Source organism: Miniopterus schreibersii (assembly GCF_964146895.1).
Source record: "Miniopterus schreibersii genome assembly, chromosome: 8".
NCBI classification, from domain to species: Eukaryota; Metazoa; Chordata; class Mammalia; order Chiroptera; family Miniopteridae; genus Miniopterus; species Miniopterus schreibersii.
The window spans coordinates 57,178,399-57,195,448 of NC_138109.1; the positions used below are offsets into that span (position 1 = coordinate 57,178,399).

The window sequence follows — 17,050 nt, forward strand, 5'->3', positions numbered from 1 at the left end:
CACTTTACATTTTCTTTATTATTTATTTATGAAATGGTAATACAAGATTTCTCTATAAGATTCAAAAGCAAGAGTATATAATGAAAAACCTGTGACTGGTAAACCCTGATCCCACCCACTTCTCCCAAGTAGGAACTGATAGTACTAGCTTCTTCCAGGGCTCCCATAGATATTCAATGCGTACAAATGTAGGATTGCACACAATAATTACATTTTCCCAGTAAGCCCATTATACACATTTTTTGCCTCATTTTTTCCACTTTAAATGTATTTTCAAGATTCTTGCATATTTATAAAAATGGGTCTGAACTCTCAATTTATTTACTAGCTGCATAGTATTCCGGTATATGCACATGTTAAATTTATATTACCAATTTACATAGGTGAATATATAAGTAGTTTCCAATCTTTTGTCATTTAAAGTGATAACTCAATGGATTGTTTGTAAGTGTATTTATTTAAACATATATATTTCTTTTTTTTAAAAATATATCTTTATTGATTTCAGAGAGAGGAAAGGAGAGGGAGAGAGAGAGATAGAAACATCAATGATGAGAGAGTCACTGATCAAGCCGGCAACCAGGCATGTGCCCTGACCAGGAATCGAACCCTGATCGCCTGGATCCTAGGTCAACGCTCAACCTTTGAGCCATGCCCAGCCGGGCAACATATGTATTTCAAAAAGTGAACATACTATATCTAAGAGTATGTGCATTTATTCTATTTAACGTGGGCTCAGCATTTATATATTTTAGTACGCACTTTTTATGTTTAAAATGTGGATGAATGAAATCGAAAACAATGCATGCCAAAGCAAGCCATAGCATATATCCACATTCTATAATTTCCTTCAAAGGAGAACTATTTCTTTTTAAATAGTGAGCCAATGCCTTTTACAAGAGAACCAACAAGTTGAGCAGGAGCAGACAATATAATAGTGAGTTCAGTGCCAAGTTTATCTAAGGCTTTTGCAATCCAGGGAGTGTCATCTTCAGTAGAATCAATCATCTTTCGCAAACGATTGATCTCTGCATTCATCTCTTCAGATTTCTTTGTAAATCCTTCTTTCAGCAGATCTCTTTGAACCTTAAAAAAAATGAGGAGGGAAGTAAAACTTTTTAAATTCACAGTTTCTCAAGAATTACATTTTGTATTTAAGAACATGTTCTTAAATATTTGAAGTCTTTTCTTTCGCTCTTAAAATTGCTCTCTCTTACACAATCAAGGAAAATTTTGCAACAATACACGCTGTCTTGGACCGAAAACTGAAAGAAAGCATTGTTTACAGCTTCACAAATATTCACACATCAATAGGGTTTTCTGGGATGCTAAGCCTGGCCTGAGGACAAATGTAATATGTGCCAGTCATAATTACAGTTGAGAGGCAACCTTGGTCTGCTGGCACTAACTCTCAGTCCCACTTGGAATAATGTGGTCAACCAAAGTGTGGAAGCCATGGGAAATCCTACATTGTTCTACAGCTCTATTTTAACATGTACAGAGAGCCAATCAGGAATTCTTCCTTTGCCATATGGTAACTTGGGTAAACTATCCACACCTGGAAACAATGCAGCCAGTTTAAAAGCTGTCATTTCCCTGAGTTTTGAAGTCTGGACATTTCTAATGGTTTATTGTGAGCATAGATCTACCTCAGGGTCTTTGGGTGGTAGTAGGGTTCCTGATAATACATAAGGTTCCTGATAATACATAATGATCTTGGTAAAGCAAACCAGTTGGTGGTCATAATAAATAATGGTGTTTCAAATAGCTGTTTAATCAGGCCACATGAGATCATTTTAAAATGCCCCCAAATAGCACCTCAAATGCTATTTATATTCCCCAAGTATTCAGAGGTGAGATGCTTGTCCTGACCACATCAGAGGTGATTTCAAAGATATTTTCACAAAGAAGGGAGTGGAGGGGAGGATTCAAGGTTTTACTAAAACACAAGTCGTAAATGGCAACGGCGTTTCCTCCCACGGTCTCGCTGTAACCCCCTCCGGCCCAGCGGAGGTACCAGGATAAGGGCCACTGAGCGCCCTGAGGCCACCGCAGGACTTACCTTCAGTTTATGCTCCAACATCGAGTTCTGCTCTCTGATTAGGTTCTCTCTGTCCCTCTCCATCTTCTCCTTCAGTTGACATATATTTTCCTCGAGACTCCTCTTCTGCGCCTCCATCTGCTGCTGCTGCTCCTGCAGTTTCTGTGTCATCAGCTCCTGTTCCTTCTCAGCTGCCTCCTTCCTGGCCCGCTCCTCTGCCCCAGGCAGGTTTGAGAGAGGGAAGGAAAGTACGTGAGGATTGATCTCTACCCTCCTGAGCTCAGAGACCCAACCAAACTGGAAAGGGAGGGGGAGGACTCTGAATTCCCACCTTGGCACCGTCAAGAGCACAGTTCACAGTGCGGCGGGAAAGGCCCTGCCTGGCTGCTGTGCCCGAATGTTTTCAGATTTAGCAGAGTACGGCCCACAGAAGAAGCAAAAGCTCCTTGTTGCAGGAAGGTTTTGCTCTCGCAGCTGCCCGAGGACACTGCGGGGCCCGCGGCCCACCGTGAGCCCACCCTGCCCGTACCTGCCATGGCCTTCTCCTTGTCCGTGAGCGCTCTGTCCGCCTGCAGGATGGACTTCCCTATGGCCACCTGCGACCGCAGGAAGCTCTGGAGCACCGCCTTTGCCTGAGGAAACAAGAAGGAAAAAGAACTTGATCTCCACTGGGAAGAACAGTGCTGCAAAAACAAGTATGTCCCTGTAATTTTTCCTTCATGATTAAAACTGCATCGTGTCCTACACAGTGTCCAGGCTCCTTGGAGTGACCAGAGGCTCTCCATGCCCTACTGCCTCCTGTCTCCCTCCAGTGTCTCTCCCAGAGCTGCCTCCTTCTACCCACTCTAGGTTCCAGCCAGGGAGAACCATGTTCACACCTACAAACCCACAGTCTCTGCTGCTTTTTCACATTTGCCTTCCAGGGTGAAATGTCTCCAATTAGTGCTGCTGTTCTCCTCTGTCACTTGCTCGCTGTAACTTCAGGCAAGTCGTTTTAACCCGTCTCTGCCTCTCAGTTCGGATGTGTAAATTGTTGACAAAAAGTGTAGATGCTTCTTAATGCTACTTGAAGGATTAAATTAAAAGTCGAGGGAAAGAGCTTCATAGTGTGCCTTAACAATAACCGTTTGATGTGTATTAGTTGCAAAATCATCATTATTATTTTAATATTATGTGTTCCCATCAGCTATGGAGCCAATGATCTCAGGTTCATAAGGATTGTAACCCTGTGTGAAGGTGTCTGCGTGTTTGGCTGCCTTTTCTCTTTCGATCAGCCTTGAAAGCAAAGACTCTGACTTTAATTCGTAAACTCTCTGCCTTTGAATGTCATGTGGTTGGATAGAAAAATGATTATTTCTCTTCTGTCTCTTCTGGATTTCAGAAATCCATATTCATTTTTGAGAATGGACTTTTCTTCTCTCTTCAGTAAGACAGAACAAATAATGGGCCCTAAAAGCTCAAATGGTCATGATATCCCCTTGCTCTCATGTTACCCACAACTGGTGCTGTGCTCACACATTTTCAGGAGACCCTCTTGACTTTAATCAGTAGGATCCCTATGCTCCCCTTGTTCCTCACCTTCACCCCTTTCCTGGGCACTTGCCAGTAGTCCCGTTCAATCCTGTCCTTTGCTTCCATGTAGAGCTCGTAACCACCAGGAACAGAGAAGATGCCTGCTGAAATACTTTCCAGTAGGTTCACTGAAAGCTGTTCAAGTTCAGCCTCGCAGTATTTGGTAGATGCCTCTTCATTCCTCTGCACAAACTCATCCTTCTTATCCCTGATCATCCGCTGCAAGGGAAGTATAGAGGGATATGATTAGAAGAAAGGAAGAGAGGAGATAAAATTCCATAGAATCTGGTAGAGGGAAGTCTAGCTGTGGTCCTCATGAGCAAACACTCTGTTGGAGAAGGACATGGAATAAAGCAGGAATTGCGAGACTCGATTTACTCACAACACTGAAAATGCCACCTGGGGCATGGGAAAGCTTCTAACCTCCCTGAGTCTCAGGTTCTTCATCAACAATGTTCGACTTGCATTCCCTTGTCCCTATGGTTCCTAGCAGCTCTGACTTTCAGCAATTCCATCTTGGATGACACAGTGATACCACGAGGAGCTCATAGGAGTTCAAAATAGCCTGGAATGAGGGTGTGTTAGGAGAGGTTTGGTTCCTCGAATGGGAGAGTGTTATCAAAAAAGTGATTAGCCAAGGAATGGCTTTTGGGTGTTGTGGGCAGGCTTGAATTCAATACAAGTATTCTTTTCAGAAAGCTATCTGTACTGATTATGCATGAGAGATCAGAGAAATTTTTGCATAAAGTTCCTAAGGTTTGGGGGGAGGAAGGGAAGAAAATGCAGTCTTTCGAAGCTCTATCGCTCATAAGAATCCAAGCTGCTTAATCCAGGGGAGAAAGGAGGAAGGGGGTCACAGAAGCTCTTCCAGGCTTCATTCTTCAAGGAAAGAGCCACAAAGGGTAAATAAATACTGAGACAAGTTACCACAAGATGCTTCTGGAACACCTGGTCTTCATCCCTGAAGGACTTCTCCATGAAGATTGCAATGGCCTCCTTCTCACAGGCTGCGTGCAGGTCCAGCAGCTCCTGGAGCGTGTCTGTGGGGAACTCCACTAGCTGGTCCATCTGCTGGCTGTAGTGCTCGGCTGCCTTCTGCACGGCCGCCGAGTTCTCAAGCTGGGCCAGGGCTGTCACCGCGTTCTCCAAACAAGGCACTCCTCCACTGTTGATGGCATTCACATAAGTCACCACCAGAGTCTTTAGCCCTAATAAGCCAGGAAATTTAAGGGATAAATATCAAATTATCATTCAGTGGGATCCAAGATTCTGAGACTACATTTCTCAATCTCTCTTTCTCTGTCTCTCCCTCTCACAAACACATACATAGGCACTCGCCCCCCCATATACACACACACAGACAGAAACACACTACCTTCTTCTACTATTCTTGGAGTATACCTTTAGTTAGATATTAACAAGAGACCAGGGAGCAAATGGACTCACACATCTGATTAAGCCTGATTAAGTAGGAAAAAACAGCTTTTCAGTCACCCTAGGGAGTACACCCAACTAACTGGGATGCAAGAAAATGGCACAGAAGGAATTCCTTTACTAAGTACATGCGCAGAAGCCAAATGATGAAGCAGAACTATAAGGCATGTGCAGTAAGAGCCAAATGAAGACAATAAAAGGGGGAGGGCACTAGCCTGGGAAAATCTAGGGAAAAGATTGGATAAAAGGACACAAGACCCTAAAGAGACAGGATAATTTGAAAGAAAGCTTGCCCTTTCCCAAACCCCAGGATATATAAGGAAGCTTAACAAGGCCTCCAGGCAATAGCTGCCCTCTAGCCTGCCCGCTCTCTGTCTCCCTGAGAGTGTAATGTTGCTTTTCGCTTTAATAAACCTTGCAACCATCGCTAAAAACGACTCCAACACGAGGGTCCCTGAAATTATTTTCACACAACACTGTAGATCACATTTCCTCCACTGATACTATTGCCCCACAGACTCTTAATTTTTATGTTTATTCAGACCACAAGGCTAAAACAAATTCAATATCTACCATTATCTAACATACTAAAGGATATCTGGAAAACATAATTTCCCATTAAAAGTATTAGAAGCAAATTGTTTACATAGGTGTACAGATGAGGCAGGGGAATTGCCATTATATTTATTCCTAATTCTGAAGCTTCCAGTAAATTTTCAGAGCTTTGTGGGCTAATATTCATTATTAAATTACCCTAAACTCTCAAAATATGTTTTGTATTCTCCTTGCAAATCACATTCCTTATAAAGGAATTTTTGAGGAAATGGTGTATTCTGTTTTTATACCCAGTTAGTGATTTATTATACTTGAAGATTTTTTATATGTATGGATGCTGCAGACTTTGTTGATAAAGGTTGTAATATTGGAGAGGAATTTGTAACCCCCCAATAGTGTGATAAGCATACATTTTCTTCAATGGAGTTTGAATATATTTAGACCCAAAATTCAATATAGAACCAAACAGAAATCCTGGAGAACACATCATAGAATATACTAAACAAATATTAGGCCCCACAGAATGACAAAAGGAGACTCACGTTTCCCTGTGACTATGATTCCTTCTCTGAGGGTCTTGGTCCTCGCCTGGGTGAAGATGTGATAACAGAAATTCTTTGTTTGTTCCTGGAATTGAGGGTCCAGTTGGTGTTCTTCAATCTTCTCAATATTGGCTAGGAGTTTCTTATCATTTGTTGGCCGGTCAAAGACAAAACACTTCCGTTTTGGGAAGAAATGCCGGATACACTCTCTGGGCAGATTGGACCTTTGTATTTTGGGATCCATGCCTGAAGGATAAAAAAAAAGGAAAAAAAAGAAACAAGCAACAACAATGAAGCAGATATTACAGTAGGAACAGTCTGAAGAAAGGGACCTAATGATTTTTATAACAGGCATTTTTGTATTTTTGCCTATTCTGTGTCCAACTTCTGTCTATAACTCCTTTAGCAAAGACATCCAAGTGCTTCTTTAACATCCAATTTACCAATGATGGAACTCTGGGGAAACATTTTGGACGAGATCAAATATGGTTAAAAAACACACCTATTGCTGCTATCAGACCTAAAAGTGATAGAGTATTGTCTATAGTGTCTATATTGATTACTGAATGAGCGACTAACAGAAAAATAGGTCAAATGTAGGGTTTTGGTCTACTTCATCCCAGATGGAAATGAAGCTGTAGACCAAAATGAAGAGCCACAAATAAGCCTTAATGAAACAATGCTAGAAACAACAGCCAGGTTATTCAAGGAAAACTGTTTACATACTAAAAGTAATGTGTACAACATTAGCTTTTTTTTTTTTTTTAAAGAAAACCTCTTAAGAGTGAAGAGCAAATGTAACTAAAATGTAATTTTAAAATATCACCCCTAATCTCTAAACTCTTTAAAGTAAAGAACTATATTTCATTTGACGGTGTTGCTTTTCTGCCTAGCCAATTTCTCATTGTTTTGAGAAACCATAAACAGAAACATGAAGACAAGAGTGTACAAATCAGAGTTGATATTTCTTTCAAGGTTTCAGCAGATACATATATGCCCATGTAAATGTAACGCATTCAAATAATTTATTACTTTGAAATTATAGCAAGGATAAATATGTGGGAATTGAAAAAAAGCTACGATGTGGATAGAAAGAATTAATATCGTTAAAATGTCCATATTGCCCAAAGAGGAAGCAACCTATAGTTTTTAATTCAATCCCTGTCAAAATACCAATGGTGTTTTTCACAGCAGTAGAATAAATAATCCAGAAACATATGAAACCATGAAAGGCCCCCTGAATAGCCACAGAAATAATGAGAAAGAAGAACAAAGTTGGAGGTATCATGCTACCTGACATCAAACTATAATACGATGCTGTGGTAATCAAAATGGCATGGTGCTGAAATAAAAACAGACATATAGATCAATGGAACACAACAGAGAGCCCAGAAACAAACCCACGCAAATATGATCAATTAATATACAACAAAGGAGGCAAAACAACATACAGTGGGGTGAAGACAGTCTTTTCAATAAATGGTGATGGGAAAACTAGACAACTACCAGCAACAAATGACACTACACCGCCTTCTGACACCATATACAAGAATAAGCTCAGCCTGGATGGCCTGGCTCAGCAGTTGAGCATCGACCGAGGATCCAGGAGATCGAGGTTCCTTCTCAGTCAGGGCGCACGCGTGAACTGCGGGCTCGATCCCCAGTAGGGGCGTGCAGGAGGCAACCGGTCAATGACTCGCTCATCATTGATGTTTTCCTCTCTCTCTCTCTCCCTTCCTCTCTCTGAAATCAATAAAGACATATTTTTTCAAAAAATTTTTAAAAAGAATAAACTCAAAATGGATTAAAGACTTAAATTAAGACTCAAAGCCATAAAACTCCTAGAAGAAAACATAGGTAGTAAAATCTCAGTCATTTTTCTTAGCAATATATTTTTTTTACATCGCTCCTCTGGCAAGGAAAAAATAAAATGAGCAAATGGGACTACATCAAACTAAAACTTTTTGCACAACAAAGGAAACCATCAACAAAACAAAAAAACAACCTCCTGAATGGGAGAACATATTCTTCAATGACACACTTGATAAGGGATTAATATCCAGAAGTTTTGAAGAATTCATACTACTCAATATAGAAACAACAATCGGGTTAAAAAGTGAGCTGAAGACCTGGATAGAAACTTCTCCAATGAGTCATACAGATGGCCAATACATATATGAAAACATGCTCAACATCACTAATCATCACAGAACTGCAACTTAAAACCACGCCAAGGTATCACTTCATACATGTCTGAAAGGCTCTCATCAATAAATCAACAAACAACAAGTGTTGGTGAGGATGTGGAGAAAAGGGAACCCTCGTGCACTGTGGGTGGGAATGCAGATTTGTGCAGCTACTGTGGAAAACAGTAAGGCGATTCCTCAACAAATTAAGACTAGAACTACCTTATGACCCAGCGACTTCACTTCTGGGTATATATCCAAAGAAATCCAAAATACTAATTCAAAAGAATATATGCCCCTAATATCACTGCAGCATTATTTACAATAGCCAAGATATAGAAGTACCCCAAGTGCCCAACGATAGACAAGTAGATAAAAAAGAGGCAATACACACCTATATGTGGACTCTAAAGAACAAAATAAAGTAAAATTGAAACAGACTATAGATACAGAGAACAAAGTGATGGCTGCATGAGAAGGGAGGGGTTGGACGTCTGGGTGAAAAAGGTGAAGGGATTAACAAATACAAGTGGGTAGTTACAAAATAGTCCCGGGGACGTAAAATACAGTATAGGAAAAATAGTTAATGATACTGTAATAACTATGTATGGTGCCAGGTGGGTACTTAAAATATAGGAGGTATCACTTTGTAAAGTATGCAATATCTAACCGCTATGCTGTACACATGAAAATAATACAAAATAATATTGAATGTAAACTTTAATTGAAATATAAAATTATTTTTTAAAGAAAAAGGCTCTGATGTAGAAATTACAATGTATATTCTGCCCGGTCCGGCTTGGCTCAACGGTTGAGCATCAACCTAGGATCCAGGCGATGTGGGTTCAATTCCCGGTCAGGGCACATGCCCAGGTTGCGGGCTAGGCAGCTGATCAGTGACCTCTCATCACTGATGTTTCTATCTCTCTCTCTCCTTCCCTCTCTCTGAAATCAATGAAGATATAATTTTTTAAAAAATATATATTCTGATAATTATCAAAAATGTCACAAATGCATAGATTGAAATGATAAAATATACTTCTTCTGGTTTATTAGAACATAATGCCATTTTTATCGATAACATATATATAAAGACATTAGAAAGTTATATGCCCATTTTAGAAGAATAATATCTAATTATGTGAATGATTTTTTTTTTCCATTGGATAGGCTTGTCATTGTAATTTTATTCCCAGCAAGTATTTGATCAGTTGTTTTCCTCAGCACGGAAAAGCAGAAGCTAAAATAACAAACAAAAGTGCCTGGTCTTTAGAAGGCTTTAGCACCCCTGTATTCTAGGTTACAACTGGATGCTAAATTACATATTGGGGAAAGAACAAATTGGTTATGAATCATTTTACTCTACTTCAGGCTCTACTTTTCTTACGTGGACTTAAACTCCAGTCCACAGCGCTTTTCAACCCCTCTCCCAGCCATCTTTTCTACAGACTTCATGTAGTCTCAAGTACAAATGCAACTCCAGACATGGTGTCTAATACCTCGCACCCTGTATTGGACCATCCACTGCCCAGCCATGTGCGGTTACCTGGAATCAGCTTCAAGGCATTCTCCAGGTACTCATCTTCTGTGATAGGGCAGCCGGTTAACATCAGCTCCAGGGTGAAATCCCGCACAGTCCAGATAAAGTCTGGAAAGAAACTCACAAACTCTGAGAAATCTTCTACTCCATCTGATGTAGGAGAGGACTTTGCCCTGATGAGTTCTGTCAGCTCTGTCACATAACTAGGACTTGGCTAAGGAAAATAAACTTTCTACCCACAATTCCCTATTTCTCTAACAAAATAATGTATTATAAACACTCTCTTTTGCTCTGGTTCCATTTGGCCCACCAAAGGCAATCTAGTGAGAAGGAAGGAGAAACTGACTGGATCTCCATTCCCAGAGACTCCACGACACACAGTGGTTTGGTTCCTGGAAGGATACTGCAGGTGCTCCAGGGCCTGGTGGTTGATGGTGCTCATGCTGTTGTAGACAAAGGTGCTGCTCAGGAGCACGGCCAGGGCAAAGATCCACGAGTCATTCTTAGGGTCGCCCTGGAAGCACATTAGGTCAAGACATTTAGGAGTTTACCCTGTAGAACTTCATTCAGACACTGAGTCTAGCAGCCTGTTAGTTTTATTTCAGCTATGTACTCACCATGCAAAGAAATAAGTTTGAAGACAGGAGTAAATACACATATCGGCTTTGACAATTACAAAACATTTCTTGTGACTGAATTTTTTCATATATAAAAGGATTCTGTGATCACATGGCTTTCTTTTGATTCAATTGGATGAAATAAATAACATAGAAAAGCTTAACGCAGTACCTGGTGCGCAACTAGGTTCAATGAAGAGTGTTACGACATATTCACTCTACACCATTTGTTGGTCATGAACTACATAAAATATACCATAGTTAACATAACTGGGTATATACTCAAGAAATGTTTTTGAGAAGCTACTGAATATTTCCACTGCTGGTAAATTTAAAAAGCAGTTGAAAGTGAGAAATACTACTTTCAAGACAAGTATTTTGCAGCCGTGAGAGACACCTATAACAAAGAATGCAACAAAGATAACAATATCTACAGGCGGCTTACATCTGAATAATGTATAGAAGCACTGGAACCTATAGATGTAGTCAATAAAAATTTACAGGTCCATCATGGAAGACCAGAGCTCTAAAAGTTGGAAAATTTAACAGAACACAAAGTTTTCCTCAGCATCTTGACAGAAAATGAAAGACTTGGTAGAATGTGAACTTGAAGAAATGAAGGTATCCTATGGGCAGAAAGACCCACAGAAGCAAAAGTAGACATGGCAGAATACAGGGGTCTTTTCAATAAAAGTAGACTTAGGTGATCTCACTGGAACAGGAGGTAGGTCAAGAAGTTTAGGCTGGAGAGTAAGCCTAGTGCAACCAGATGCAGGACCTTTAAGGCCGGGTTAATTTGTTTGTATAAAATACAGCGGAATCTTTTTCTAATATAAACAGTGTCTAAAGTTGTTCCCTAGAGCAAAAGTGAAAAATGCCTAGAAGACGCAATAATAAATTCTTGGAGGGAAATGCTGATTCGTTAATTTATCTTCTCAAAGCCCAATTTAAATAAAATGATTACCATAAGAAGTGTCACTTATGACAGCAATAGGTTGTTTAGACAGCAAGACTCTTTAATATATAAAAATAAATACAAAATGGATAACTCTTCTTTGGTAGAAATAGAGCGTTGTAAAAATTTAGGTACTATTTCCAAATAAGTCTCAAACTAAAGCAGAAAAGGAGAAATCATGCATTTACCCCTTAGTAGAAAAATAAAATATCAAAAGCTCATCTACATGTATTGTAGGACAAACACATGCTTTGATAGAACCGTCCGTCTCCTTCAGAGGTGCCTCAAAGTCTTCCAGAATGCTCTGTGAGTACTTGATAATCTTCACCACAGGACTGCAGACTCTTTGAGGGCAGAACTTTGACTTTGGTCACTAGTATCTACAGTACTAACTTAGAGACCTGGGAATATGGTGCTCAGTAATTATTTAGTAAATTGAATGAAATTATTCACCCAGTGCCAAGAAATAAAAGAAAATTTTACTCAAAGTTCCATGTCACCTTACCTCGAAGTAAGAGTCAAACCAATGAAAATGTGCCTGATACATAGTTGGATTTCAAGATTTCACAAATAGAACAAGCAGTTAAGTTAAAGAGATCATTATGAGAATATCCAGACTGAAAACAATGTGTCTGTGACTCTCTGCCTTACCTTTTCCACATCGCCCAGGCCCTCGGTGTCCAGAAGGACCAGAGTGCAATCAGTCTTAGAGGGGTGAGGCACACACCACATCCAGATGCCCTTGGTTTCAGACTGCACCGTAGAGCCCAGAGGGAAGCCTATCATGGAAGGGGAGACCCAACACACAGTGACGACAGACAATCTAAGCAGCCAAGGGCTGCAAAGTCAGACTTGTTGCACTGTAAGAACCCCAGAATATAAGATAGTGCTTTCTCTATTTTGTAAGAATGCTTCACTTTGTATGTCATCTATTTCAAGGAGGAGATGAATGTCAACTGTGAGAATGATACCCAGCAAGGGCTCGAAATGGAGGCAGGGGGCATCCATGAACCAGACACAATAAAGGTCACTGAATACCATACGAGCATTTTAAAAGAACAGTCGAGTGCAAACCGGGCAGAGGTAGATAACAGAGAGACATCTAAAGAAAAATCAATTGAAATAGTATTTATTCCAGTTAGAGTGATAAAAAAAAAAAATGGCAGAGCGTGGAGAGAGATTATTAGCTACAGTGGGATGTGAACTCACAATAATTTTTAAACATGGTGATTGATATTCAAACATCTTTATATGCTGATAGGAATATTTCATAGAGAAAGCAAAACATGTTATAAGAGAGAGAGGTGGCCCAATTTCAAGACCCCAGTGCTTGCACAGGTAAAACAAGGCAGGAGTCTGCCCATTGGTAGGAGAGAGTTTCCTTAATAGGAGTAAAACAATGAATATGGCAAGAAAATACATTCGGTGAGAATGTATTTTAGTGGTGAGAATAGAATTAGAAGGTTGGTTTATCGAGAGGAGTTTGGTTCTCTCTTCATGTACCAGGGAAGAGAGCTGATAAGCTGTGATATAGGTGGAGTCAAGAAATTGACCCCTGCCTGAGGCCACACTCACCATGGTTCTGTCCTACAAGACGGTTCATCAAGTAGGACTTGCCTGTACGATACAGTCCTACAATGGCCACGACCACCACTGGCTGAGAAATCTGGTCAAGAATCTGCAGAGCTTCCTGATTCACTGACAGCTGCTCATTGCTGTTTTCCACCAGACAAATGGGGGCCACCATGCTGGGTATGGATGCCATGGCAACCTGCTAACCTAGAAGAGCATCCCAGTAGAAATAAGATTATAACATCATTCTCTGATGCAGAATTATGCAAAGCACCCATCGCCTTAGAACAGCGAGTGTTCTGCTTTGTTTCTGGCACAGTAAGCATAGGCTAAGCCCTGCGATAAAAATTCATCGCTTCTTGGTTCTGTCCTTACAGTGAATCTTCGCAGGGGCCCAAGTGTTCCCAGTGCTGTGAGGATCTCAGTTGAGTATTATTGCCAGCACTGGGCAGCCTCGTTATAATGCACGAAGTAGTTGGCTCTACCCAAGGCGAGAATCACCAGTGAGGAGCAAAGCCATCCCCTCACACCAACATCCTCTCCCCAAACCTAAGGCTTAACCAGCTGCAAAGAGGACAGTGGGGCCGATGCTGAGGAAGGACCTGCCACCAGGACGACCTGGGGACACAGCCATGAATTGTAAACCACAGGTTTCACGCATCTTTTCTATCCCGTGGTCCTGGTTGTTGAGAACAGCTATAGAACTAGTGATGAATATGACTAGGACCATCAGAATCTGAGTTTTTAAATTGACAGTTTGCTTTGACATGTGACAGACAATGAAGTGTAACACCTATGGCACCATTTATGATATTGAAGGGGCCGAAGGAGTTTGGGTTTCCAGAAGGGTAACAGCATTTGATTTGTCTCCTCTTACAGTCTTCAAACTCTTTTTGGCCACAAAGTTGAACAGTCATCCCCTGTTCAGAGAAACTGAGTCACACAATATGATTTTGTTTTCTAGAATGAAATATGCATCCAAATTAAAAAGTGGATGTATGCTACAGTCCAATAAAAAGTATAATTAAAAAAACAGTGAAGAAAGAATAGCAAGACCTCCCAATTTCTGCACCCTCCATGTCCTGTTAACAATATCCATGTGAAAATATCCAGCGGTTCTGCATAATTCCTGGATATGTCTGACAGAGGACTTTGTTAGGGAAGAGAAAGTACTCCTGATATTCCAGAAAGTGCTGTGCTGGTGCTTCCCAATTTTCAGAACATCCTGAGAACGAAGCTGAGCCAGGAGGCACCCTAAGCAAGTTTGGGCCTGAGTAGTGATTTACAGCATAGTCCAGGGGACAGCATGCTTGTTTCCCAACTTTTAAGGATGTGAATGGAAGCTGGAGGTGAGGCTGCAATCTTTATGCACCCCATCTGTGTCTAGATGTTCCTTCCCTCCCTCCCTCCCTCCCTCCCTCCCTCCCTCCCTCCCTCCCTCCCTCCCTCCCTCCCTCCCTCCCTCCCTTCCTTCCTTCTTTCCTTCCCTCCCTCCCTTTCCTTTAATTTCATCCAATAAATAAAGGGAAGCCAGAGCTCTCTGAACCACGTCTGTTCTTGATTTTTTTAAAAATTAATTTTAAAAGTCGCGCAGGCGATGAATCTGACGTAGAATCAGAGTTGTGAACCATAAGCCCATCCCAATGCACATGATGATGAGGATGGCTGAGCTCATGGATGAAGAAGCTGCCTCCACCGCCCCCACCCCGTCCCATTACACAGCCAGAAGAAGACCCTAATCTCTCATCTTTCCATGCACCCACCGTTTCCTCTCCACCTGCTGCTGTCCTGGTTATGTGACTGGACATGCTGCCAGGCTGTCACCTCACAGCTACCACTGTTCCAAATGGAGAAGCTGAGCTTTCCCAGAACTAAAGTCAGCAACTGAAGCCTGCAGCCCAGGCTGTCCCACTACAGGGGCCCTTACCTCCCTGTTCCTCAAAGACCATTTTGAATCAGAAATTGAGAGGTTTCACCTCAGGCCCCGGTTGCTTGCAAAAGAAAGTGGAATTAGCATCTCTGCCCCACAGCTCCCCAGGTCAGGGTGTCCAAGAACAAGCTCCCCGCTTTCTCACTTCTCCTGGCTCCCTTTCCTCCTCCCACTTTTCTGTTGCTAGTTTATAGAAGTTTCAAAAAGCTGAGGACTTTTTTCATTCTTACAAAGGAAACAGCAAAGCAGGTGAACCTAAAACTAATGTAATTTGTTTCGTAGGGACCACCCATTTGGAAACTGCAGGATAAACTTCTGGCTTAGGCCCTAGAGTTATTTTTAATACTTGGTTAGAATATGTGAGAATGAATTATTCCATCTAAATACCTCTTCATAGAACCTATGGAATACTAAACAGGGTAAATGCAACAAAGAAATGTTTACTATTTAAAGTGTATGTTGAGCCCAGCCGGGCGCGGCTCAGCGGTTGAGCTTCGACTTAGGATCCAGGCGACCAGGGTTCGATTCCCGGTCAGGGTCCATGCCCGCGTTGCCGCGTCCATCCCCAGTTGGGGGCATGCAGGAGGCAGCCAAACAGTGACTCTCTCATCATTGATGCTTCTATCTCTCTCTCCCTCTCCCTTCCTCTCTCTGAAACCAATAAAGATATATTTAAAATTAAAAAAAAAAAAAGTTTATGTTGAGGATCATCTTTTCTCTCTTTTGCAAATGCCCAACGGGAAATGTCTGGGGTGGGAGGAGGGAGGTGGAGGAAGCTGCTGCACTCTAGCGGGACCCGGTTGGCTCCTCAGTCACAGAAAGTCCCCCAGCCCCTGCCAGCCGGCGACGGGGGATGCGCCCCCTCCACGCGGGGCGCTTGCAGCAGCCCCGACCCCAGCGGAGACGCCGAGGGGCCCGCGTCCGAGCGTGCAAGGCGCCGGGCGCGCGCGTGGTTCCCGCCGCTGGTCACGGAGCGCGCGGGGACGCGAGGCGCGGGCGTACTCACGAGTCCCGGCGCTGCCGATGCCGGAGGTCTGGGCGTCCCGCCGCCTCCCCGCGGGCTCCGCCGGGCGCCGCGCTCTAGAAGCTTCAGGTGGAGCCCGATGCTGTGGAAGCGGCTTTGAGTCAGGCGGGGAAAAACCGAAATCGAAAGGACACCTTTTCTGGGAACTGAAGCCCGGTGGCCGCCGCCTCTCCCGCACCCCAAGGCGTGAGTGGGCCGGGTGGGAGGTCAGCCTCGGGTCCTCCGCACCCAGCCGGGAATCGCAGGCTGGCAGTGTTCTGGGCACGAAGCAGAAGAATATACCTAAGGAACTAACAGTGAAGGTAGAACAAGATCCCCACTGTACAGGACAAGGCCGGATGAGCCAGCCCAATAATTACCACCCCCCCCCCCAGTTCCCATAGAAAGAACAAACCAGTCACGCTCAGGCCAAGCATAACCCCATTACTCATCGTAACACATTGTGTTTAAATCGCCCCTTTTGTGTTGCTAAAGGTCCCCCTTGTTTCCTGTACCAAAAGCTGACAGCCTGACAAATTCTTGGAAACCCCCTTACTGCAGCGCCTCTGTGGTTACTGAGCATAAAGTAAGAGAAGAACTGAGGGTCGGGGCTGCAGGTCGGCTCGCACATGGGTGAGACGCTGCAACTGTAGCCGCTGGCAGCTAATAAAGGCTCCAAAATTCAAACACAAACTCTGGTGGTCGCTTGTCGCGGGTCCCCCCAGAACAGGCAGCCCCTCCTCAGGGCCTGTGTCCCTGATGCCACGGGGACCCCGGGCAGCAGGCTGACGGGAGCGCGGCCTGTCGCGCGGGCACTTTGCTGAAAGGCAGTAAGGGTCGTTGCTTTAATTTTATGCTTAGACTCCCTTTTCATATCTGACTTTGTTTTCACTCTTGTTATGAACTTACCCTTCCTCAGTATCAATGACCGTGTGCATACAACTCCTGTTTTTCCAGTCAAGAGATAGTCACTAGTAGTTTGTAGCATATTCTTCCACTTACTTTTACTGTGGTGGCTCTGTGGGGGACTATAAGGGTCCTGAGTTTACATTTTGATTGTTTCTTTAAATAAGATAATATAAAAATACAAACTCAAACGCGAA

The 17,050-nt window shown here is 42.6% G+C and overlaps 1 protein-coding gene across 3 annotated transcripts; it reads right to left on the bottom strand.

Moving 5' to 3' along the window:
* LOC308560475 (guanylate-binding protein 6-like) lies at positions 1 to 16,318 on the bottom strand. 3 transcript variants are annotated; one of them, XM_081144391.1, is made up of 11 exons: positions 15,951 to 16,318; positions 13,018 to 13,221; positions 12,094 to 12,221; positions 10,275 to 10,384; positions 9,877 to 10,073; positions 6,145 to 6,390; positions 4,541 to 4,821; positions 3,620 to 3,832; positions 2,571 to 2,673; positions 2,063 to 2,256; positions 1 to 1,086 (listed from the first exon to the last, which is right to left on the bottom strand). In XM_081144391.1, the coding sequence occupies exons 2-11, from the start codon at positions 13,205 to 13,207 to the stop codon at positions 862 to 864; spliced, it is 1,887 nt and encodes a 628-aa protein (XP_081000517.1). In that variant the 5' UTR covers positions 13,208 to 13,221; positions 15,951 to 16,318; the 3' UTR covers positions 1 to 861. The 3 variants fall into 3 exon arrangements, with proteins under 3 accessions (XP_081000517.1, XP_081000516.1, XP_081000515.1); XM_081144390.1 differs by having other exon boundaries at positions 29 to 1,086; positions 15,947 to 15,974; XM_081144389.1 differs by lacking the exon at positions 15,951 to 16,318 and adding an exon at positions 15,389 to 15,449 and having other exon boundaries at positions 29 to 1,086.
* Between the last annotated feature and the right edge of the window lie 732 nt (positions 16,319 to 17,050).